Source organism: Agelaius tricolor, unplaced genomic scaffold (genome assembly GCF_023055355.1).
Source record: "Agelaius tricolor isolate 1412-34295 unplaced genomic scaffold, bAgeTri1.0.p SCAF_5, whole genome shotgun sequence".
Lineage (NCBI taxonomy): Eukaryota > Metazoa > Chordata > Aves > Passeriformes > Icteridae > Agelaius > Agelaius tricolor.
In genome coordinates, this window is record NW_027269265.1 from 4,914,101 (window position 1) to 4,937,729 (window position 23,629).

A 23,629-nucleotide genomic window follows, 5' to 3' on the forward strand; every position below is an offset into this window, starting at 1 on the left:
AGCTAGTACATATTTATCATTATGCTGATTTTTAAATATTGGATTGGTTATGAATTTGGCAGAGGGCACATTTAAAGTCTTAAAACAGGTGTTTCTCCTGGGGGAAAAAATAAATGCTTTTGAAATACAGAAAAATGTTGGATGCTAAGGAAAAGCTTTTCATCCAAAGGGATCTTGTCTAGCTTTTCTCTCAAGTATCTGACTATTTTATAACTTGATATGGAAATCTGAATTTTTGTGTTTCTGTAGGTCATTTTTCAGAGAATCACAGAATGGTTTGGGTTGGAAAGGACCTTAAAAGTCATCTTGTTCCAATCCCCTGCCACGTTCAGGGACACCTTCCACAATCCCACATTGCTCCAAGCCCCATCCAGGCTGGCCTGGAACACTCCCGGGGATGGGGCAGCCACAGCTTCTCTGGGCACCCTGTGCCAGGGCCTCACCATCTTTATAATAAAGAATTTCTGTCTAATATCCCATCTATCCCTGCCCTCCCTCAGCTTAAGGACATTCCCTCTTGTCCTGTCACAAAATTTTTGACAATCATTGCATGACTGAATCCGTGGTTTTGCCTTTGTGGCAACACTGTTATATTTTTAAATGTCAAACTAAAATACTGGGTAATATAATTATCTGACATACACTATTCAGATATATTTAACATGCCTGTGGAGAACTTGGCAGTTATTGTGGGAATCTAAAATATTTGAATATATGAGCTAAAAATTTTCTGTTACATGTTAAACTTCGTTGTTTTAGTCATGTTTCAGAATTGTTCCTTTAGATGTGTAAAGCAGTTTGATAACTAAATACCACCTGTAGTAATCCACCCATAGTGCTACCTACCCATAGTAATCTAGGTTTAATCTTTAAGAAAGAGATTTTAGTCTGCTTCATATTAGAAAGCTAAAATAGGTGATGTAAGACAGTTTATCAGCGCTCTGATATTCTAATTTTGGTAAGTTTATTTATTATTTCTTTACAGAAGTTTGACTATTACTTTTTAACTAGGCCTAGTTAGCCCTGCATCAATTATGATTATTACACTTGAGAGTTCAGTGCATATTGTGTCTGATCAGGTTATCCTTGGAATCTGAGATCATTATTCCTTGGGTGTGTTCTGTGATCTTCTAAGCAAAATGCAGCAGGGTTTTTTTCATCATTGTTTTCTTTACTATAACCACGATTTTTAAAATGTCAATGTGGAGGTTTTAAGTCCAAATGAATTCTTTTTCCTGCAGGGCAAAGCAGTGACAGTGAGGATCTCCCTGTCCTGGACAGTTCCAGTAAATGTACTCCTGTCAAACACATCAATGCATCCAAACCCCAGAAGATTTCCCGCTCCCCTGCCAGGGTGATTTCTCCTCACATCAAGGATGGAGAGAAGGACAAGCACAGGGACAAGCACCACCACCAGAATGCTTCACCCAGAGTCTACAAATGGAGCTTCCAGCTCAGTAAGGATTCTAGAAATGATTTGATTACAGGGAATTTGTGAGAAAATTTGTTCTGAAAGAAAAACATGGAAATTTTGGGATACTAAATTAATTGTGGGCCTTTTCTGGCATAGTTATGGAAATGTGTTATCTTCCATGCTGTGTCTTACATCCTCTTAAGAACTGCATTCATTTGTTTATAACCACCTTGACAAAGTTATTTTTTCATTTCTTTGCACTTGCAGATGAACTGGACAATATGAGCAGCACTGAAAGGATCTCCTTCCTCCAAGAAAAGCTCCAGGAGATCCGAAAATACTACATGTCCTTGAAGTCAGAGGTAGCAACCATAGACAGGAGAAGGAAACGATTGAAAAAGAAAGACAGGGAAGGTGAGGTTGGGATTTGCTTTATGATTCCCATGAGGAGTTAATTTGTTTGGAAATGTGTAACTCAAAGCAATTGGAGTTGAATTGATGGTATTTTAGAAGAAAGGAAAGTGTTACCATCTGTTTGTGTATGTATTTAGAAGGAATATTTGTGGTGTTTTGGAACGTGAACCTGACAGAAATATTTTCTGACTCTTTTATAACTGTGTGGTAGAAACTTGGACTTCCTAGTGCAAGTATTTCCATTAGAGTCACCTGAGTTATCTTTTCAATAACTGGGTAAGGCTAATCCCGTGTGAATACAGCAGGGGAAGCAATTGGCAAAACTCTTTATCAGTGTTTTGTGCCTGTGCTGCTCTTTGATGTTTTTTACACAAGCTAAAGGCAAGGAAACCTTCCTTGTGAGCTGCACTTTGATAACCTGATGCTGATCTGTTGTTCTGTGTGTTCAGTGTCCCATACAGGAGCATCCATGTCATCTGCTTCCTCAGACACTGGAATGAGCCCCTCATCATCCTCTCCTCCCCAGAACGTGCTGGCTGTGGAGTGCAGGTGATAAACATTTCTCTGCCTTGCCAGCAGCTCTCTGCCATGGACATAAACCCTGAAATTCTGCCACAGAAAGCACTCAACTGGTTGGACATTGCCAAGTATATCCTGTACACACTTCCACTGCTGGACTGTACCTGTTCCCCCCTCCTACCCTCTTCTTTTGTTTAATTTACTGTTCAGAGAACTTAAGCTCATTGGTAACTGAAGGTTTGTAGGCACAACGTGGCATCCTTGTAATTGTGTTTGTTTTTGTTTCTTGTTTGTTTCTTTTTGTTTTGTTTTTTTTTCCTAACACAGAGGAAGGGCACTTATCAAATTTGCAAAGTTAATGTCCAATGAAGCATTCAGGTGTTCTAGGGTGATCTTTAAAAAAAAAAAAGCAAGTGCACCAACAGACATCAGAGTATTATCCAAAAGAACTGAGCAACTGCTGCACTTTCACCAAGCTGTGGGTAACTCTTGGTGAGTAGTTCCTCTTTGTGGAAGCACTTGCTATACAGAACTGCCAAAGTATGTGTTCAGCAATGTGCCCAGTTTTAAAGCTGTAAATGGGACAAAATAAATTGTGAAAGGAAGTGTAGTTGACTGAAAACTACAGTTGTAATAAGTCTTCCACTTTTTATAGGATTTTTGAGCACACAATTATGCAAATGTTTTAATGTTTATTAATGTTTACAGTGGAATTGTGAATAGGTTTTCAGTGGACTATCTTATCCCTTGACAAAAATATTTTGTCTTTTTTCTATGTAATTTCAGAGTTTTTATTTTGTTACAAAAAGACGAAAAATGAAATATATAACAACAATGAAGTTATTTAACAAGATTTCTAAAGCTGAAATTTTTGTGTAAAATAAGGTATCTTGCAACTTGTTAAATATATTTATTCAGACATTGGATGTTGTATTTTTATGTATTTTTTAAAATATTAATAAAATTGGAAAAAAAAATTCTAGGTTAGTTCACTCTTTGGACAAAACATCCTTCTCAGTTCTGGCTCTTCAGGAGGAGTTATCCAGTAGCCAAACCTGTACTTGCAATGGGTCTGTCTACAAATCCTCCACCACACAGATCTGCCAGCAGGCATCTGGGTTAAAATAAAACTTGATTTGGAAACTTTGGCAGTCCTAGTACTTAACCTTGTTTGGAGGAACAAAATTTATTGGGTTGCCCTTAAGATGCTTTGTCACAAGTTCTTGTGTTTGCTGTACTGCCGAATAATAAATTTATATCTCCCAAAGTTGAGATGCACCAATAAAGTAAAAGCAACTGTGTGTGCTCTGCCTGTGGATTGTCCCACGGGCTGATGCAGCTTGTAAATAACTCTTCCAAACCCATGTATTTAAAGCAGTTTGCATATACATTATGTATAAAAAGTGATTTTTTTAAACAATTTTTTTATTCATGTTTGTACATTGAAAGGGGGCCTGAGCCCCTTTTTCTGTGTTTAATATGCTGTAGAGTAATAACATAGATGCTCTAGACTGTATATCAGGATATTCTGGTTCCACACAGCAGAAGGTCAGGAGGAAACACTAGTGATGGCGTAGCATTACTAAAATTGATGTTTCTTGAGATTTCATTTTACAGCATTTGTCAACTTGTGATTCCAATTCCTTCCATTTTCGCAGAAAATTAAAGAAAAAGTACTCTTGTAAATGCACTTTTTCTGTCTTTTCTTAAGCAAAGCAGAACTATTTCAATGTAAGATAAATATGGAGCTCACTAGACAGCGCTAATAAAGGCCATGTTTTAAACATAGGCTTTATATTCTATTTTTATTTAAGTGATTGTTCTTGTAAATGTCTGGACTTTACCCTAAAATAGGAAAGTTAATCTCCATAAATTACTGTAAAGACTTTTTTCAGAGCTAACTTTTACTTGTTAATCTTCTAATAGCTACAAATAAAAAGCAATACTCATTTAAAAGGAAGTAACACGGGTCAAATGTTTAATATTTACAGAAGCAATCTAAAATCCAGGCAAATAACAGGATTAATGACATCTTGTGCAGATCTCTGGTATCTAACCTGTGTGCACACTGTGAGACCTTAAACAGGCACAGAGGATGGAGGAGCTGCTGCCCTGGCCTGGATGTTCCCCACGTGTGTTCCCAGCTGGCTGCTGCTCCTGTCTCTTAGGAATGTTGAAAGCCCTGCTTGGAAGGCTCCAGGTATGCTCCCATGGAACATGGAAACCCATTCCAGCCCACTGACAGGCAGAACTTCCCACCTGCTTCCTCTTCCACCTGCTTCCCTCTCTGTGCTCACCCCAAAAACAACTGGTGTTACTGGGGCAGAGCACTGAACCTGCAGGGAAAGATGCACTTTGTGCCAAGGCACAGCCTCCAGCATGTCACTGATTCCCTGGTTTGTATCTTTCTGGGAAGGAGCACATCAGATTATTCAGTAGAAGTTTGCAGTAGTTTCCTGTGATGTTTAAAAATTTCACAGGGAAAAGAAAAGTAGCTGGATTCATTGGGCTGTCCTGGGTTAAAGGTGAAATCAAGAAGAAACCCTAATAAAATCTATGATTTCTAACTCTACAAGAATCCCCTTATTGAAGCCTTGTTGATATAAATTCCAAAGTGTCTTTCACTGGCTGGAAGTTTATCCTGTTGAAGACACAGTAATTATGATTATACAGAATTGGGATTTTTAAATCAAGAGATTAGGTATTGTGCTTCTGAGACCAAGCAGAAATAAAGCACCTTCTTGGCAATCTTTGTGCTGTTCTCTTGCCTTCTGATATCCTACAGGTTTTCCTCAAATTAATATTTTCTATTTCAAGCTTCTATTTCAATCTTTGTGCTGTTCTCTTGCCTTCTGATATCCTACAGGTTTTCCTCAAATTAATATTTTCTATTTCAAGCTTAGGAGGTAAAAAAAAACCAATTAAGATATGGGATCCAATACTGTTAAAAAGAACAAGGTTGTAAGAGAATCAGACTCTTCCTTCATTTTCTGCAGTTGATACAAAGAACTGCCAGGTTGCTGGCAGATAACTTATTTTTGTATGAGCAAAAAAAAAATCTGAAAGATGGAAAACCTCAGAATGTGTCCATGCAAGGGCATAAGGTAAGATTCATTTCCTTACTTGTTTTATTCACTTTCCATCAAGTGCATCAGCTACATTTGTACTGGTGAGTTTTTATTTTCTGATGTGAAAGTTCAGAACACCCAGTTAAATACCTACTTGGTTTTGGCTCCTCCATCAGGTTGCTGGTGGCTGGGAAAGTTTCTCCTGTTTAATCAGCCTGAACAGATCAGGCAAGAGAAGCAGAGTTGTCAGAACAATAATAACAAATCATTGTTTTGACAGAGGTTAAACAGATTTTCAGTAGTAATTATCAGTGAATGAAAAGCATAACAAGGGCAAAGAAATGTTTGTCTTCCTGAAGGATGATGTGTCTGACCTTCACAGGGAGAAGCAGAAAAGGTGATTAAATCAGTGTTTGTGCTTTTGTGCATGCTTCAGTCTAAATGGTTACATATTCTCATTTTTTGTAGGGGGAGCCATGCAGAAATGGCTACCAAAATTATTCATGATGGCTTTGATGTGGAGCTGGGAAGAGAATCTGAATCTAAGGATTGTGAACTCCTGTGCCTCAGTCAGAAAATCCACTGCTGAGAGAGCCTTCTCTCTGCAGACAGGTTTGTCAACCAGATGGAATATTGCATGAAAAAATTAGTACTTTTATAACATGTTCTTTTTTTTTCCCCATTAAAAATCTTCTTGGATAGCTGAGGCAGCCAAATGGATTTTCTGGGCAGCATTTACTGGAATTCTTTACCAGCAGTAAGTCTAAGAAATGCTGTAGTCTTCTTTTTAAGAAAAAAGCAGGTTTGGTTTGATGGCTTGAAAGAAATCTGACATGAGCCAGATTTGCCAGCTGAAATAAAAGATTAATGTGTTCACAAAAGTATGTTGAGCTGTTTACTTCACTGCAAAAAAACTTCACTGCCCTTTGCAAAAATGATGCACTGAAATCTTGGTGATTTTCCTTCTCTGGTGTTGGGATTTTATTATTTGCTGTAGTGTGAGGCTCTGGAGATGGGGGGGGCCATAATAAAACAGTGGAACCAAAGGGGATGTTGCCAGAGGCTGACTCACTGTAATTCCAGGACTAAGGAAAATGACATTTTGTAATTAGCTCACATTAATAAACTGTTGCTCTCAGATTTGAGAAAACCTGTCATTCTCCCATATTACCTCACACCAAACAGGATGGGATTTTAAGAGGTCTCAGTGTTTAACATTACTCACCTTTATCAGTTTCCACTGAGTAGCTGGGATTTATTTGGGGTCTTCTGTTTGCTCTGAATATCTGTGAGTTCCCCACATTCCACAAGTATTTATTTATTAGTCCCATCCATTGCTTTGGATGGATATGTAAATTTATTTTTTTGTTTCAGTGTTTTTGGTCTGATGGTGTGTTTGTTTTAATGCCAGTGAGTGATGATTATTCTGGGATTAATGATTAGTCCCAGCTCAATGACAAATACCATGCTGCCATTTAAAGAAAACTGGAAGGATCAAACTGTTGATTGTGAAAGCAGTTTTCCTAAGAACAGCACTTGTCTTGTGTCTTCTTGATTTTGAATTATCTTTGCTGTTTATGGTGTTATTCCTGCTCCTTCCCATTGCAGAGATGCTGCAGTGGGATTCTGGCTGGATTCTGGATTCTGCCTCAGAGTAGGTTGGTTCTGCTTCAGCTCTGCAGCTGTTTCATTGGTTAACACCTTGTGCTGCTGCTCATCCCTCACCAGGAGTTTCCAGGCATGAGAAGTGGCTTTGTTTGATGCCCCTTGGCCTCAGTGCCCCTGCACAGCTCACTCACTGCACTAACCAGGGAAGCTTTGCTTCACTTTCCCTCTGGCAGTGTTTGCCAGCCAAGAAAAGCTGCCCTGGAGCTGTGCCACAGCTGTGCCAGCCTGCAGGGGTTGTCACTGTGTTTAACCTGGCCCTGCTGCTGGGGGATGCTGCCCTGCCTTGCTGCTGGGAGTTTGGTGGTGTTTCTTTTCCTGCTGTTCAGAATAACCCAACAACATTTCCATTCCAGCACTGTCGGTGTCTTCAGCTGTTCCCAAACTCCTCCTCTAATCCCTCATCTGGGTACAGCTTGACCTAATTTACCCTGCTCCTGCCAGCTATGCCAGTTTCATAAGGAGGGGTAAGATGTGGAATTTGTATTAAATACTTTGCTGGATTGCACAAGAGTGTGTTTTCTCTCTGCTTTAACAAGGAACTTGTTTATATGAAACTTAAAACCATCTCTTTTGATGCTCCTTTGTTTCCCTTATGAATAAATAAAGCTATTTTAAAAGGAAAAATAAGGAAAGCCCCAACCCTTAATTCCTTCTGCACGTGCTCTGCTTCCCACCCTGCAGGTGGTCACCCCTGTGTGCCATCCCAGTGGCATGGATGGGGGCAGTGGTTCCCTAGGTGGGCAGGACAGTCCCTCTCTGATGAGGAAATGTTTTGGCACTGGAACCAGTGAGAGGTAAAATTTTATGTTGGTCTGTGCAGGTATTTGAATGTGATTAACTCAGAATGTGAGAGCAGCCCCACTTCATCCTGTGGCAATAATTATGGAATAAAGTTATCCACAGGCAGTGCTGAGGGAGCTGATCTCTGTGGCTGAGGTTTGGCTGCTGCTGTATTTCTTTCCTGCTTTTCCTTTGGAGAGCCCTGAACAATTGATGAGAATGTGATTTCTGCTTGGCTCAGAGGCACTGGGCAGCATCCCCATGCAGGGTAGCACCTCTCTGTGCCTCTGAATGATCAGCTGATGTTACATTCAGCCCAGAATGGTTTTTTATGAAACCTTTCCTGTTGGGCTGTCCCAGTGCCCAGGGATGCCACTGCTCACTGCATCCCCTGCAGTGTCCTGCCTGCCCCAGAGCCTTGCCTGAGCTGGGGATGTGCAGGCAAGCAGAGAAATGTGTTGTCTCTTCTTCCAGATCTTCCATAAGACATTTTCTTATGTCTCTGGAGAATAAAAACCAGTTTGGATTGGAAAGGATTCTCACAGATCGTCTACTTCCAACCCCCTCCAGGAGTATCTTGTGCCCCAGCAGTCTCTGTGCTCCAAGGGTGACCCTGCCCCTCTCCTGGTGCCCCAGGATCCATCCTCCAAGTGCCTTCTGGTGTCACCCAGCCACCTCCCCGTGCCTTTTGGTGCAATATGGCCAGAAACAACAGTTTAATCTGCAGAAAGTCACTAATGCACTTCCCCTGATCTAATTCCAGTTGTTGCTGTAAAATGTTGTAACACATGCATATTACCTGACATTCATTGTGAAGAACCTGCTGCTCCCTGACACCAAAAGACAAAGGAGTGTGAAGTTAAGGTAAAACAATTTTAAAACCCCTCCAATATGAAGCAGAATTGTAACTTTTCCAGAGGACAGCATTAAAAGAACTCAAAATCCAAGGTGCAGGCATGATGCACATTCAGGTGTTGGAGGCTTTAATTGCTTTTACAGCTTTTAGAGTTTGGGCCAGACTCATTCAAGGAACTTTGGAGCTGAGCTTAATGGACTTCCTAAGGTTTGAACTGGATTCTTCAAATGCCATGTGCTGACTTCCCAGCTAGCTGAGAGAAGATGCTGAACCAAGAGCTGTTGCTAAGCTCCAGTTCCCAGAGTGGGGAATGTCAGAGCACACAGGATTTGCCTCCTTGCTCTGCAGCCACAGCCACTCTCAGTGTTTCACCCACACTCCTGACAGCTCTGCAGTCACTCCTGTTCTTGCCTTCCAACAAAGCTCAGCAGTTGAAGCTCTCAGCAGGGGATTACATAAATTGGGGCTTTGCTTTTATCCTGGAGAGAATTCAAGGAGCCTCCATTATAATCTTCCAGCTGATTGATCTGATGGCTGTGCCAGCACTGTGCTGTCCAGGGCACTCTGGAGCAAGGCTCTCATTTGACCCTTGCTGCTGAAAAGGGTCTGGTTTCTGTGGCTGAGGAGGAAGTGTGTGTGTGCAGCAGGAAGGATCTGTGTTCCCCACGGCTGCTGCAGTGAGCATCTCCCCCTAATGAGTGTCTGTTTACCAGCTCAGTTTCCTTGAGCTGCTTTTTGGCAGGCTGCCCTCCCCTCCCACCTCCACTTTGGCTCACTTTTTCCACAGCTTTCTCAGTACTCCTCCCTCAGCAGCTTCCCATTTTTCACCCTTTGCTCCTTCTTCCATCAGACTGGGATCCCTTCCTGCACCTACTGTGATTCACCTCCTCCTCACACCCCTTAATGGCATTTAAGAAAATGCTGTTGTCTTTGTTAGGATCCAGAGTAAAACCATTTTGATCCTATTTTATATTATTTATTTTTATCACCTGGATGCATTTTATTTCCAAGCTCAAATATATTTGTATTGTCTGTATGCAACCTGTCACCTGGATGTGAAAGACCACAAGCTTTTTGTAGAGAAACAGAGCTTTGACAAAACTGGTTATCCAAACCTGAAAGTGGGTAATTTATTAACTAAGACCCTCTAAAACTTGCTTAACCCTTTTTAAAGGAAATCTGTCCTAATTAAATATTTTCCTAGCTCCAAATATAGAAATGAGAGAAAGCCATTAATTTTTTAACCCCCCTCACTTCAGCTCCAAGGTGCTTTGTTCAGAAGACATGAAAATCCTCCCCTCAGTTAAACTCTTCAGGCACTTTTCTGAGCACTTCTGTGCCCATGAAGATCCAGTGGAAAATCTCCATCATGGATTACTTTCAAATGTTTAACAGAAAGAGAGCTGCTTCAAGGAAAGCCTTCAAGTCTTTACTATACATGTATTGATTCAATTTAGCTGCAGCATTTGTGGTCTGATTGTAGCAAACAATCTGGACAGTTTTAGCCTGATATTCCTTTGAAAAAACAGGACACTGCAGACTTGCTGCCTTATTTGGGCTGCTTGTAGCCTTCACTGTCTCAGCGAGCTCTCCTCCATCTCCACGGTAACGAGGCCCAGGCAAAGGAGGAAGGGGCTGTGGTACAAACACAGGGATGTGGGGCTGGAGGCTCCCTTGGCTCCTTCCACCTTTGCAAGCACAGGTCCAGGCTGCAGGGAGAGCTGCAGCACCCAGAGCAGTGACTGCTGCAGGTGGCAGGGGCGCTGTGCTGCCCTCAGGAGCCAGGAATCCACAGCTGAGTTACTCGTTCGAGCTCTGCTGGAAATAGAAAGGTAAAAGTAACAACAAAAAACGCTTCCTGCTCTTTCTGTTCCTTGCTGTTGCCTCTCTATCGATAACAGAACCTGGCAGCTGACATGAAATAGCTTTGGTTCACTCCTCATCACCTGGAGTCTCAGAATTGGTGCTCCTGATGTTCAGTTCCCATTGTTCCTGTATTTTATGAGTGAGACCTGAAGCACAGGGTGCCTGTTGACTGTCATTCCACTGCACTGATGCCCTGACTGCAGGATTTCAGCTGTCAGGATCCTTCCAAAGCGCTGCTGTGTTTGCTAACCCAATCCAGCTGCCTTCCAAACCTCTCTGTGGGCTTATAGAGCAGCAGGGCAGACCCTGTGCTGTGCAGAGCCTGTATTTCCTGCTGGCATCCACAGGAGAAAGGAGGTGTTGAAAAAAGCCTGGATGTGGCACTGGGTGCCAGGGTTGAGTTGAGCTGTTGGGGCTGGGTTGGACTCGATCTTGAAGGTCCCTTCCAACCCAGTGATTCTGTGAATTCAGTGAAAACTGCAGCAAGCTCAGTGCTTGGAGCGTGTCAGGCCAGGAGGCCGGGCTGGGAGGACCCCGTGGGGCTCCCTGAGGGAATCAAGGGGTGCACAGGAGCTGCCTCAGGCACAAACGCTGCTCATGCCCCCCTGGCCCCTGTCAGTGACCCAAAGATAACCTGGGCACCCCTGCCTGAGCTCCCTCTGGCCTCTGTCAGCTCCTACAGCAGCAGCAAATGAACAGAACTCTGGAGCAGCTGAGCAAAGAGCCCCCAGCAAACAAAATGCTGCTTTCAGATGTCCCAAAAATGGCTCTTTGGAAAGAACACACTGGTGTATATGGCTCCAGCTGATTTTATTTGAATTAAATAAAAAAGTGTATTCCCCACGTTACATTGATTCATCTCAACCAGTCTCAGCAAAAGGCAGCTGAGCCCTCCCATCACCCCTGAAATTCAGACACCAAGCCCTGGGAAAAGTTGTGTCTGCATCATTCCCTTGTGGAAACAAACTCCACTGCCAGGCCACCAGGACTGAGCTCCTGTTTAACCCTTCAGCTCCCACTGCCTGAGCAGCACCCACAGCTCTGCTCTGAGCTGCTGGACACTCATCCTGACAGTAGGAATCCCCCAGTGTGTTCTTGGCACAGCTTAAGTCTGAGCAGTGCTCTGCTCTAACGAGGTTGGCTGAGCAGTCCTGCCTTGGCTGCCAGAGCCTCATTCTGCTGGATGTGGTACTCCTGGAATCTCATGGAGATCCTCTGTGTCATCTTCAGATACTTCTGCAGGCAGTTTTCTGAGCAAGTTATCTGCAGCAAGAGGGAAACACAGGGCTTCAGACAGTAAGTCAAACACGTCCCCAGCCAGGACCCAAAATAGCACCACAGACAGGGATAAACAGTTGGGTGAGTACATCTCACACTGTCAAGATGAGGGCAGTAAAAATGTAAAGTTGAATTTTTCTGGTATGCCTGAAACATTCACTAATATTCATTCTCATATTAAAGTCTCCATGGAAAACACCCTGGACCCAGGGATACCATCCTTTTGTCCTTGGGCTCCTCTTGTGGAATTGAACTACATATTTTGAAATTAATAATCTATTAAATTAGTAAATTTTGTTTTAATTCTGTTTACAAACACATACTGGCTTTGACAGCCAAATATGATCTGCTCTTTGCTAACTCAAGTTTAACCCTTTTTTACCCTTGTTCCCATTGGCTCTATCAGCCTTCTGGTACCTGCCTTGCCACCAGAGTACATCAGTCAGCTGGACTGGGAAATAAATACCAGAGCCTATTCCATCCACAGTATTTTTCAAATTTAAAGTGTAGAGAAAGAATTGTGAGATTATTTCTGAGCTACAGTCCTTCAAATTGGATATCCTGTGCCCTGGCTCAAAGCCTTGCTCTCACTGCAAAGGTAACAGATTTGGGTAGAAAGGAAAGGTGACCCCTTTGCCTGGGGACACAGACATTGCTTTGGTTCTGCTCAGTCCAGAGGGATGTGAAAAGCAGAAGGGAGGAAATGAAGTGGACAAAAGCCCAGCAAGCTCCACACAGCACCCAGCCCCTGCCCTTCTGTGCCCTCAGCCTGGCACCAGCTACAGCCAAACCTGCTGAGCAGGAGTGGAGCCTCCCTGGGAAACAACTCCTGGAGCTGCCCCAGGCCTCTGTGCGTGACACGCTCTGGGGAGTCCAGACTTGCACTGGCACTTGGGTGAGGAAAGAGCTCAGAAGTTGGGTTTTTTTCAAGTGTAGGATTTCAAAGGGGATCTGTGGAGGTATTGATCTCAATTATTTAATAAGGGACTACAAGTCTCAAGAGAAACATGGGAATTTCCACAGCAGTGTCCATCTAGACAAGTGTCCTGTTTCCAGAGACAGGTGCTCTGCAGGAAACCCCATAATGGACAATCTGGGCAGAAGTTCCCATGAGAAAGATTTTTCCCAGTTCCTCTGTTAACAGATGGCTCCTGTGCTACCAGACATGAACCCTCTGCAATCCACAGAAGCAAAAATAGGCAGCTCACAATCAGAAAATGGTTTGGGTTGGGATGGACCTTAAAAATCATCTCATTCCAACCCCCTGCCATGGCAGGGACATCTCCCACTAGTCCAGGTTGCTCCAAGAATCTAAGAATATTTTTTGGACCTAAGTAATCTTTAATCCAAAATAATTATGACCTGTAATAAAATTCCACTAAAGCAGATGCAGAGAAGATTAGGGAAAGAAGGAATCTGTCTTGGGAAGCTAAGAGAGCTCTGTTCAGGACAGCAGAACCAAAGCTGGAAGGACACATGAGTTTTGCCTGCAGCTGAACTCCAAGGAAGCAGAAAAGGCTCAAAAACAATGGTTAGTTTAAAATTTTAGGCTTTTTTTTTTTCCTGCCAGCAGAGTCAAGTAAAGGTTATTAGATTTTTAACCATCAAAGTGATTAGGCTCTGAAACAGCCTCTCAACAGGCAACGAGAAGCAAAACCATGCAAGTAATCTTATGGAGAGCTTAATCTTTCTGCAGATGACAGCATGAGGGAGCTCCCTGCAGTGCAGGGAAGTGGATTGAACAGCCAGAGCTGTGTTCCCATGACTCACTACAAGGCAGGAACGTGGGCAGGTAAACAAATATTTCAGCAGGATTCCTCAAACAGTGAGATGCAGGCTGTAGGTGGGCAGCTTCCGTGTCCATGGAGTCACCACCCATGAGAAGTTAAAGCACCAGAACCTCCACTGGCAGCTCAGGGAACAGAACACACAGAACTGCAGGGAGCAGCCAGCATTCAGTGGGGACTGGGCACATTCTGTGTGTGACAACCACTTCTAGAATGGTTTTGGTGGAAGGAACCCTAGAGAACATCCACTCCACCCCCTGTCATGGCAGGGACACATTCCACTGTCCCAGGCTGCTCCAAGCCCTGTCCAAGCTGGCCTGGGATGGGACACTCACTTGGAAGCAACATGCCAGACACCCACACTCCACTGCCTGGCTCTGTATCTTGGTTTAAGGATCAAAACTCTCTAAGCTGTTCCTGAAATTGGAATGCTGCACAGCCATTCTACCAAAGGGCCAGTAGAAACCATCACCTACCTCTTCTGGTTTCACATCTCTGCTAGTGAAATCCTTTATGCAATCCACAAAGCAGTTTTCTGTAAGTTTATTGTATGTGCCAAGAAACTCCTTGAACTGTAAATAAAAATTGGACAATGAATATTAAAAAAAAAAAAAATTAAAAATCAGTGTTTATTTTTCTTACATACAGCTGCATGGTTTAAGAAAATCTGAAGGGCAAGTCCCTAGAAAAATTTACTCTCAGTCAGAAGATTTCAGCACCAAAAGCTGCTCATACACAAAACATGCTGTTTGTCAATGGTCATCTGTTGAAATTTTGGTTAACTCAGATGATAACTCAGAGTTTCTGTCCTTCCCTCTGCACTTCACCTTCCACTCCCTGTGACAGAGCAGCCCCCCCTCCCAAATGCAGCATCTCACCTGCTTGATCTGATCAGCCTCTGATATTTGTCCAGCCATGTTCCACCTCCCCTGGCTCAGTCACCTAAAGGTGAGGATAAAAATCAAGATTTAAATAAAAAACATAAATATGAACTGCAACATTTTACATCAGAATGGAATTCTGTGCATCCTTGAAGTGTGTTTAAATGCAACTTTGCTAGCAAACTTCCAAGCCATTCACTCAAAGGGAAATTACCTGTTAGGAATGTATTCAGTTAAAAAACCATCCAAGATAATTCCAGGTATGAAACCTTACCAGAGCCACCTGCCAATTGCTGTCCTTTAAAGACTTTTTGGGCATTTCACACAGCTGAAGTGACTTACAGAATGCCTTATTAATTTTTATAAGTGCTGTCAAATTTAGTAAATAAGCTATGGCAGGAGCTGGGGAAGAAGCAAAGTCAAACACTTTCTAGCCTTGGAGTTTCAGTGACTTTAGATGTGATCTGTAAAAGGAAAAAAGGCAAATATAAACTGGCAGTCACTGAACAGATGCAGCACAAAGTGCAGGGCCTGGTTTCTGTGTAGCTGCACCAAACACCTGAACTATAGCAAATGTTGTGGTTATTGTAGTGAATTAAATGCAAGAAAAACAGAGAACAATGAAAATTGAATGAAACAGACAAAGCAAAAGGGAAGAAGTAAACAGCCATGGATCTAAGAATTTAAACAAGCATCCTCAAGGGAGACTCACATTCCTAATCCAACACAGTGAACAAGTTAAGGCTTGAAAGCATCCCTGCAGGTTTCCTAGAAGACTGAAGCCTAGTCTCCTTTGCCCTTCATTTCCATGTTATCTAGGACCTCTTATCACAGATGATAATGCAAACTAATATCATGTGTCAGCAAGAACAAGCTCCTTAGTTTAATTCAACTCTGGAAGAAAAATGAGCACTGAAGTGCAATCACTTGGGGAAAAAGAAGTTCTTTTAGTCCTTTAGCAAGGGCTATTTACCATTAATCTTCTATTATGCTTTGCCAATTTTTGGGCAAGACATTCACGTTTTAGAGAGCTTAAGCTATTGCAGTTTCCCAGCAGGGGGAAGGGAAGGGATACACAAGCTGCCTGAACATCAGCAAAGAGCCAGCAACAATTATTTCTACAATAGAAAGAAAATGAAGCAACTAAAAATAGCATCAGGGAGCTCTCACAAGAGTGAGGTGTCCCTGCAGAGTGAGGTGTCCCTGCAGCCCCTGCCAGCAGCACAGGGATGGTGACATCTGCCTCCTGACACCACAGGGGAGCCCTGCACAGGGAGCCAGCTCAGAGACTGCAGGACAGGGGCACAGATGATTCTGGGATGTAAAATGCAAGAACTCCTCATGGGCAGGCAGCTCACACAGGTTATTCAAAGGAGAAGCTGCAGGATATGGTGGTAACAAGGAGCCAGGTTTTATTCAGGTGGTCACTGAATCACAAACTGGTTTGGGATGGGAGGGACCTTCAAGATCATCTCCTTGCACCCTGCTGCCATGGCAGGGACACCTTCCACTGTCCCAGGCTGCTCCAAGCTCCCTCCAGTCCTGGAATACTTCCAGGGATGGGGTCCCACAGCATCTCTGGGCACCCTGTGCCAGGGCCTCACCAAGCTCAGTCAAAAACTTCTTTCCAGTATCTGACCCTGCAGAGCCACCACCCCTTGTCCTTGTCCAAAGTCCCTCTTCAGCCTCTCTCCTCTCCCCTAAACCCCTCATTTATTTCAGGAGAATGGACATGCCAGTGGGAAGTGATGGCAACTCCTCTTTCCTTTCTCAGCCTGTGAGAAAACAAGAGCAGTGACAATTCTCCAGGGCAGGGTATGTGGATAATTAAACAGAAACTGCAGGGAGCACTTTTGTCCCCTGCCCAAGGCAGGAAGCTCAAAGTTTCACCTGCTGGTGCCATTTTCCCACACTCAGGTTGCCTCATGATCACTGTTTATGGCAAACCTGATCCCTGTCCTCCTGTGATCTGGCAAGATTGGAAATGGCAGATTGAGACTGGAGTTTCACAGAGCTTTGGCACCTGGGAAAGGCTCTGATTCACATCTGCACCACCTGATCTGGAGTGCCTGAAGCTCTTGTCCCTGTACAGGCATTTCACACATTCCACAGGGGAGTTACACAGCTCTGCTGCACCTTCAGCCATAAATCAGCCTCACATCTAAAAAGGAGCTACTGAACATTCCCAGGAATGTGCAAACCTGTTTTGTTCCAAAGTATGTTAAATGTATTCTTTCAAGATTTCCTGCTGCTTCTCCCCTTTCCCTCCAACTCTGAAAAAAGCTTTTAAAGGGTGATGAAAGAGTGCTCAGCACCTCAGCCTCAGACACCACTCCTGCAGGCTCAGGTTTAATCCTGTGAACTAAACACAATTTAAAAATTCAGCACTGCCCCTCTCAGCAAGGACAGTCACACTGCAGGAGGCAGAGGTCTCTGAATAAGCCTCTGCTGCAAGCGACACACAGTCTGCGTGTGCTGGGTCACCAGAAAGGAGCAAAAACTGGGAAATCTCCCTCCTTTAAGGCCCTGGGGCTCTTCCAAATACAGAAGTTTCATTAAGAGAAGTGCCTCTGATCAAAATAAACAAGCCCTCTGTTTGGGATTTTTCCCCATCTTTTTGAGAAGGTTTTTTTGCATTTTTCTGGGAAGAAGAGTGATGGAGAGACACTATAAATCCCTTACACTTGCAATCCCCACTAACCATCTGAATTAGCTGTAACTACCACCTACTCCATAAAAAGAAAGCTGAAATATCTCTTTAAACCTTTGCTTCCAGCTGCACACAGAGAACACCATGCAACTGTTTCTGAAAAGGTAAAAGAAGGTAAAGTCAAAGAAATGTCTCAAAGAATAAAAATATCGAGTCAGAGAATTGTGTCAAGGTAAAACCCCCACAGCTTGTAGAGAAAGTTCTTTTATCATGGGGGATTACTAGGCTACAACTGGACTGCCATCAGATTTAAAAGAAGACCAAACGAATTATTTTTTAGAGGCCAGAGGCATTTAATGAAGTGAGAAGGACAGGGTGAGGTGAGAGGAGCCAGTCAGGAGCTGGATAACCAGGTGTAGCTGGTGTTCAGCTTGTGGTCACTCACTGCCTCCTGCGTTTGGCCTGGACCCTGCTCTGAAGGAGAGATCAGAGGTAGAAATCCAACACCAAAGGTGAGTTACCAGAGTCAGCCTGACCTCAGGCACCAGGAGAGCCTCTCTGAGCACACCAAACACGAGTACGGGCATCAGGCCTGAAGGAAAATACACATTTCCCCCCCAGCACTCTCTTTTAAGTGGCTGACACACACCTGGCTGACGCTTCTCACCCGATAAAACTAAAACCTGAGGCTAACAGCTCGAGCTTTTTTTTTTTTTTTTTCTCTTTTCCGTCTACTCCATCCTCCAGTTCTCCCTTCCAAGGGCACATTGAGTTCCTCTCCCTCGGGAATCACCCGCTCAGCCAAGCCCCGGCCCAACACCGGGCACAGAGCGGGGATTTCCCCATTAAGGGCCCTCGGCAGCGCTCCCGGACCCTCGTGGGCCACGGGGAGGCTCCCGGTGTCTACTGGGCCCTCACGGGGAGGCTCCCGGTGTCTCCTGGGCTCTCCTGGGCCCTCACGGGAAGGCTCCCGGTGTCTCCCGGGTTATCCCGGGTTCTCCCGGGCCACGGGGACGCTCCTGGTCCCTCCCGGTCCCTCAGGAGCGCGCGCCCGTTCCCGCGCCCGGTCCCTCGCGCACTCACCGCCCGCGCGCCGGCCACGCAGATTCGCTACGCGCGCGCGCGCACGAGAAGGGCCCGTCCCGGGCCAGGCCCCGCAGATTCGCCACGGAACCGGGCGAATCGGCCGCGCGCGGAGCCGCCGCCCGATTTACCCTCCCGGGCCCGCGCGTTTCCCGCCGGACGCCGTTGAGGGGAGGACCCCGCGCGTTTCCCGCCGGACGCCGGGTAAGGGGACGCCGTGGCCATGGCACCGCGCGCTTCCGGTGCCGCCGGCCGGGCCGGGACAGCGGGAACAGGGCCGGGATAGGGGGAACGGGACCGGGACAGCGGGATCGGGGCCGGGACAGCGGGAACGGGGCCGGGACAGCGGGAACGGGGCCGAGACAGCGAGATCAGGGCTAGGATAGGGGTGACGGGGCCGGGACAGCGGGAAAAGGGCTGGGATAGCGAGGTCAGGGCCGGGACAGCGGGAACGGAGCCCAGATAGCGAGATCGGAGCCCGGATAGCGAGATCGGGGCCGGGACAGCGGCAACGGAGACGGGACAGCGGGATCGGAGCCGGGATACCGGGAACGGGACCAGGACAGCGGCAACGAGACCGGGACAGTGAGAACGGGGCCGGGATAGCGGGATCGGGGCCGGGACAGCGGGAGCGAGCGGTGCTCTCTCAGGGTCGGCAGCCGTGCCCGCGGCGCGGGAGGGAAGCGGAGCCCCGGGGCTGTTCCCGCTTTCCCGGCTCCGTTCCCGGTCCCGGCCCTGCCGTGAGCCCTGAGGCCGCCCCATGGAGGCGGAGAGCGGCTCGGGCGGCAGCCGGGACTCGCTGGGCAGCCTGACGGCGGCCGAGGTGCTGGTGCGCTCCACGGCGGCCCGCAGGGAGCAGCCCCCGGGCGGCGGCCGCGCACGGAAGGTGCCGGTGCCGGTGGCCGTGCAGAAGCTCCGGGCCGGGGGCTCGCCCTGCCCGGCGGACCCGGCTGCGGACGGAGCTCCCCGTGTCAGCCCGGCCCGGGCCCCGGGCGGCACCGGCACCACCCGCGACTCCCCCGGTACCGCCTCAGGTGCGTCCGTGAGCGGCGGGTGCAGCACAGACCTGAGCTGAGGCCATTTCAGCCACGGGGATTTGTGTCATTAAGGAGTCCATGCATTCTCAGCTGTCAGCAGGGTTTGTGTTCCCGAGCTGTTCTGCACAGGAGGACAGGGGGGCCCTGGCACAGGTGCCCACAGGAGCTGTGGGTGCCCCTGGATCCCTGGAAGTGTTCCAGGCCAGCTTGGATGGGGCTTGGAGCAGCCTGGGACAGTGGAAGGTGTCTCTCTCCATGGGGGCAAGGATGCTTAATCACTGTTAAACATCCCTGGTTAATGGATGTGATGCCTCAGGGTTTAGTTTTTGTATGTTTCAGATTCTATTCTGCTTTAGTGTGTGGGTCTGGGCTTCATACTATGGGATGGTGAGCTCTGTGCACAGAGTAGGGAGACAAAACAATTCCTTCTCTAACTGGGGACCAAGCACAAATGATCCAAATCTCGGGCCCAAGAGCACAAACCCCGTGGGCTGGAGAGAGAAAAACAAGCAGGGTGGGACTGCAGGGGCTAAAGCTGGAATGGGAAAATGAACTCCCAAGTGAGAGACCCCATGACCTGTGGTCCATTTTTGTGACCATTTTGGTTCATCTTGGGTGCAGCCCTGGCTGGGCTCTTGTGCTGCCCAAGGTGGATCTATTTGAGGCCTCTTAATAAATCCCTACTTTATTCTTTAACTCCATCCAGCCTCTGTTCTAGGTCAGCCTTCACAAGGCATCAGTTGTTCAGTAATGTTCTGTTTTTCAGAGGTTTCCCCATGCTGTTAATTGAATTTCTCATTCAGACTCACAGAATTCACTGATGTATTTAAGCTTCAGCTCAATCTCTGTGCTCATTTGTGTTATGAGGGTCATGATGTTTAGGCATTCAGAGATAAGGGAAATATGGAGCTGTACAGAAAATGCACCACAAATGATTCTGACCACAGTAAAACTGTTTTATTTTAGGGGTCCTAAGCACCAAAGCATATCCAGAACGCCTGCTTCCAGTTGAAAATTTTGAGCCCATGTTTTTATCCCAAAAGGTAAGAAAAGCTGCTGCTGCTTCCTGCAATCCTGAGCTAAGAGAACACTGCTTTCCTCAAAAAGCTGTAGCTCCTCTAAAAGCAGCACAAGATTTTGGCTCAGCCTCTGCACCACAGCTGTGCAGCTGCTTTTTCTCTTTGAGCTGCTGCTGCTGTGGTGTTATTGCTGGTGCTTTTGGAGGGGCTTTATTTAACACTTCATTCTCTATGTGTGAGCAATCCTGACGTGTCCAAGATTAGCAACTTCTCTAAACTTAAGCAGGTTTAGTTTCACTACTGCTTCTTTGGCCATAAATGAGGAGAATAAACTTACTTAGCATGCAGAATATATGGTTTTGATTTGAATTGTGTTTGTGGAGTTTTAATCCCTAAAATGCCATGGGAATTCTTGCCAGCAATGTCCAGACCCTTCTGTGGCAGAGGTCTTGTCATGTTTTGTGCCAAGACCTTTGTGTTGCTGTGTGCAAATGGTTCCATTTGTGTGCTCAGCAATTCCATCTGCCTCTAAAATTTTGGCTACAGAGGCTTTGATCTCAGCTTTTTCTGCTCTTGTTCTGAAGGATCCTCCTAAAGAAGCTGCAGCACAAAATGGTCCTTTGGTGCTTCTGGAAAATAGCAGAGGACCTGAAGGTAAAACACACCAAGCACCTTTTTTTTTTTGTAAGGAAACTGCTTAATTAAAGGAAAAGGGAGCTTTTAGGTGGGTTTTATTTTTTTTTCACTATAAAAACTTCTGAGGGAAAATATTCAAAGGTTGCTTTGATAAAAAGATGATAATTGTAACAAACATTCTTTAATTTTGCAAATTTTATCTCATGCTTGCTGGCATTAATTTTTTTTTAATTAACTGAGTGGGACTTCTGCCAGTGTGCCAGAGTTGAGATTCCTTTTATTAACCAAATATTCATGTTTCTGAATAGACAGTTTGGAGAAGGGGCTTGTTTTGCTCCATTTTCCTCTTGTGAATTATTGTACTACAAAGGTGTATTTTTCTTCAAGCAGCCTGTAGCAAAAAAATGTATTTGTAATCCTTAAGAATCCCAGGAAATCACAATGTCAGTGTCTTTTCCTTTAATTTCTGAATCTGCCAATTTCAATCAGATTTAGGGAAGTGAAGGCTTTTTAAAGAAAACACACTTATGCAGGTTTCTTGGATATCTGGAGCTTTGTAAAGGAGAAAAAATACAAATCAATACCCTAATTAAGACCAGAAATCAGAACTTTTGCACTCACAGGCTGCAGCTACCTGACTTAGCAGCATTTGCTTCCTCTGGCCAGCAAACAGTGGGTGAGGGAGAGCCTGCAATGCTTTTAGCATGATTTGCACCTATTAAGAAAATTATTTGTAATTTATGATGATGCTAGGGAAATACTCTTTCTGGGGTTTTCTTAATTAAATTTTTTTCAAGTCAGAATTTGCAGCATTTTATTGACTGGGTTGTCTGAGCTGTAGTTGCCATTGAGAATTTACTCACCATTATTGGACTTTATTGATAGCAGCATTCAATGTTATAAAAATTGTGTTAAATTAAGCCTGCTCTTACTTTTACCATTATTTAAATTTTCTACTTCCTGAAAGGAAACAATTTGTTGTTGCAATAGATGGTGCCGGTTCCTGCAGGCAACAGATTCTTCACAGCAAAATTCAATGTATTGTACTTTGTCTCTACCTGTGAAACAGACATTTTGTGTCAATTATCTCAACAAAGGATGTTTGTCCTTCCCCACAGATGATGTTTTTATTTCCCAGTATGCTGCTGGCCAGAAGGAGGCTCTGAGAGCAGTATTAATGCAAAAGTGAGTGTGAATTGTTGTTGGTGTCTGAGCTATTCTGTTTCTGTACAACTACACCACTTCAGTTTTTTGCCAAAATGAATTTACAGTTCTCTGTCAGTGTTCTTTTTCTGTGCATGAAAGTGTTTTCAGTATTTTATTCCTTGGAGTATCTTGTGCCAAAAGTTCCAGGAGAAATGCTTATACAGTGATACCAGTGCTGTGTGTGGGAAATATTTGCTTGGAGGAGATATGGAGGAAATGCTGTTTACAGGCACATTCTTATTTTTCTAGAACTCAGGTTATTCCTGTTCATAAGGAGGTGAAGGTGCAGCTCCTGGGAAGTGCCCCCACAGAAAAAAAGGAAGGTGCTGGGAGTGACAGCAGGTCAGCAGCCAGGGAAGTGGAGTCTGCAACAACCATTGCAGCAGCCACTGCTGCTGCCATTGCCAGCACAGCTCCACTCCTCAAGGTCAGTGGGAGCAGCAGTTCTTTGTCCTCTTAAAATAGTAAATGTTCCAAACAAGCCTGACATTGTTAATTGTGGCTCCAGAGAGCCTGAATGTGTCTGCTCACTGCTTTGTGCGTTTGTCATCTCACACTTGCTGACCAATATACCAGAGGGAACTTGTTGTTCTTCTAGTATTTCTCTAGAGTCTCATATTGTTGTTATTAGATTTCTAAAGTCCATACCTCTCTGGCGCATTCTCATGGCTGCAGCTCTTCACTGACTTCTTCTTCTGCATGCTGTTCTCTCTCAGGTCAGGGCTCCTCCAAGACTCTCCCTGACTGGCTAACCCACCCCCTTTTATCCCAGTTATCTTCATTGGTCACAGCTGCAGCCCAATTAAGGACATCACAGCTGCAGCCCATCAAGGGCAACCAGGACCTCTGGGGCAAAGCCTCCATACAGATATTCAAATACATTTCCTCTGCTATATTTCCCCCTTTTCTTTTACATGAGTTAACAGTTATACAGATGTTCAATTACAATACATACATTTCTCCATGACTCACAGGCCATGTACAACCCACATAGCTCCTTGCTCAAAGGCCATACTCTTTCACAGCTCCCTGACCCAAAGGCTATGTTCTGTTGCAGCTCTTGGCCACCACAGCTCTCGGCTGTCTTAGCTTCTGTTAATTATCACGTCGGGGTCACTAATGGTTGTTGTTCTATTTCTCTAGAGTCTCATAATGATATTCTCAGACTTCTAAAGTCCATACCTCTTTGGTGTAGTCTCATGGCTACCAATCTTCACTGACTCCTTCTACTGTATGCTGTTCTCTCAGGTCAAGGCTCCCCCTGACTAGCCAACCCACCCCCTTTTATCCCAGTCATCTCCATTGGTCACAGCTGCAGCCCAATTAAGGACATCGCAGCTGCAGCCCATCAAGGGCAACAGGGACCTCTGGGGCAAAGCCTCTATACAGATATTCAAATACATTTCCTCTACTATAGGAACTAATTTGGTTTCAACTAAATGGGCAGAAGGCAGAGACCATTTGATT

General features: G+C 45.1%; 3 protein-coding genes across 11 annotated transcripts in view; 2 read left to right on the forward strand and 1 right to left on the reverse strand.

Annotated features, from left to right (window-relative positions):
• The window catches only part of ARID4A (AT-rich interaction domain 4A), a 47,434-nt gene extending 43,127 nt beyond the window's left edge, over window positions 1–4,307 (forward strand). For 5 of the 6 annotated variants that reach the window (XM_071426192.1, XM_071426194.1, XM_071426195.1 and 2 more), the window contains 3 exons: window positions 1,242–1,457; window positions 1,682–1,828; window positions 2,278–4,135. In XM_071426192.1, coding sequence (XP_071282293.1) covers window positions 1,242–1,457; window positions 1,682–1,828; window positions 2,278–2,381 — 467 coding nt within the window. In that variant the 3' untranslated portion in view covers window positions 2,382–4,135. Of the gene's footprint in view, window positions 1–1,241; window positions 1,458–1,681; window positions 1,829–2,277 lie in introns of all 6 variants that reach the window. The other variant, XM_071426197.1, reaches the window with a different exon arrangement.
• A 7,071-nt stretch (window positions 4,308–11,378) lies between these two features.
• On the reverse strand, window positions 11,379–18,408 carry TIMM9 (translocase of inner mitochondrial membrane 9). The gene is made up of 4 exons (XM_071426200.1): window positions 18,265–18,408; window positions 14,529–14,592; window positions 14,127–14,222; window positions 11,379–11,848 (listed from the first exon to the last, which is right to left on the reverse strand). The coding sequence occupies exons 2-4, from the start codon at window positions 14,565–14,567 to the stop codon at window positions 11,714–11,716; spliced, it is 270 nt and encodes an 89-aa protein (XP_071282301.1). The 5' UTR covers window positions 14,568–14,592; window positions 18,265–18,408; the 3' UTR covers window positions 11,379–11,713.
• Window positions 18,409–18,491: 83 nt separating this feature from the next.
• The window catches only part of KIAA0586 (KIAA0586 ortholog), a 70,522-nt gene continuing 65,384 nt past the window's right edge, over window positions 18,492–23,629 (forward strand). For 3 of the 4 annotated variants that reach the window (XM_071426188.1, XM_071426189.1, XM_071426191.1), the window contains exons 1-5: window positions 18,493–19,298; window positions 20,268–20,344; window positions 20,905–20,974; window positions 22,075–22,141; window positions 22,412–22,589. In XM_071426188.1, the coding sequence (XP_071282289.1) occupies window positions 19,025–19,298; window positions 20,268–20,344; window positions 20,905–20,974; window positions 22,075–22,141; window positions 22,412–22,589 (666 nt within the window). In that variant the 5' untranslated portion in view covers window positions 18,493–19,024. Of the gene's footprint in view, window positions 19,299–20,267; window positions 20,345–20,904; window positions 20,975–22,074; window positions 22,142–22,411; window positions 22,590–23,629 lie in introns of all 4 variants that reach the window. The other variant, XM_071426190.1, reaches the window with a different exon arrangement.

Excerpts from the sequence above, each read along its gene's own strand:
- TIMM9 (XM_071426200.1), bottom strand. The coding sequence starts at position 14,567 with ATGGCTGGACAAATATCAGAGGCTGATCAGATCAAGCAG. Across the intron at positions 14,223-14,528 it reads AGGCTGATCAGATCAAGCAG|TTCAAGGAGTTTCTTGGCAC; the intron begins GTGAGATGCTGC and ends TTTTATTTACAG. Across the intron at positions 11,849-14,126 it reads GAGATGTGAAACCAGAAGAG|ATAACTTGCTCAGAAAACTG; the intron begins GTAGGTGATGGT and ends CTCTTGCTGCAG.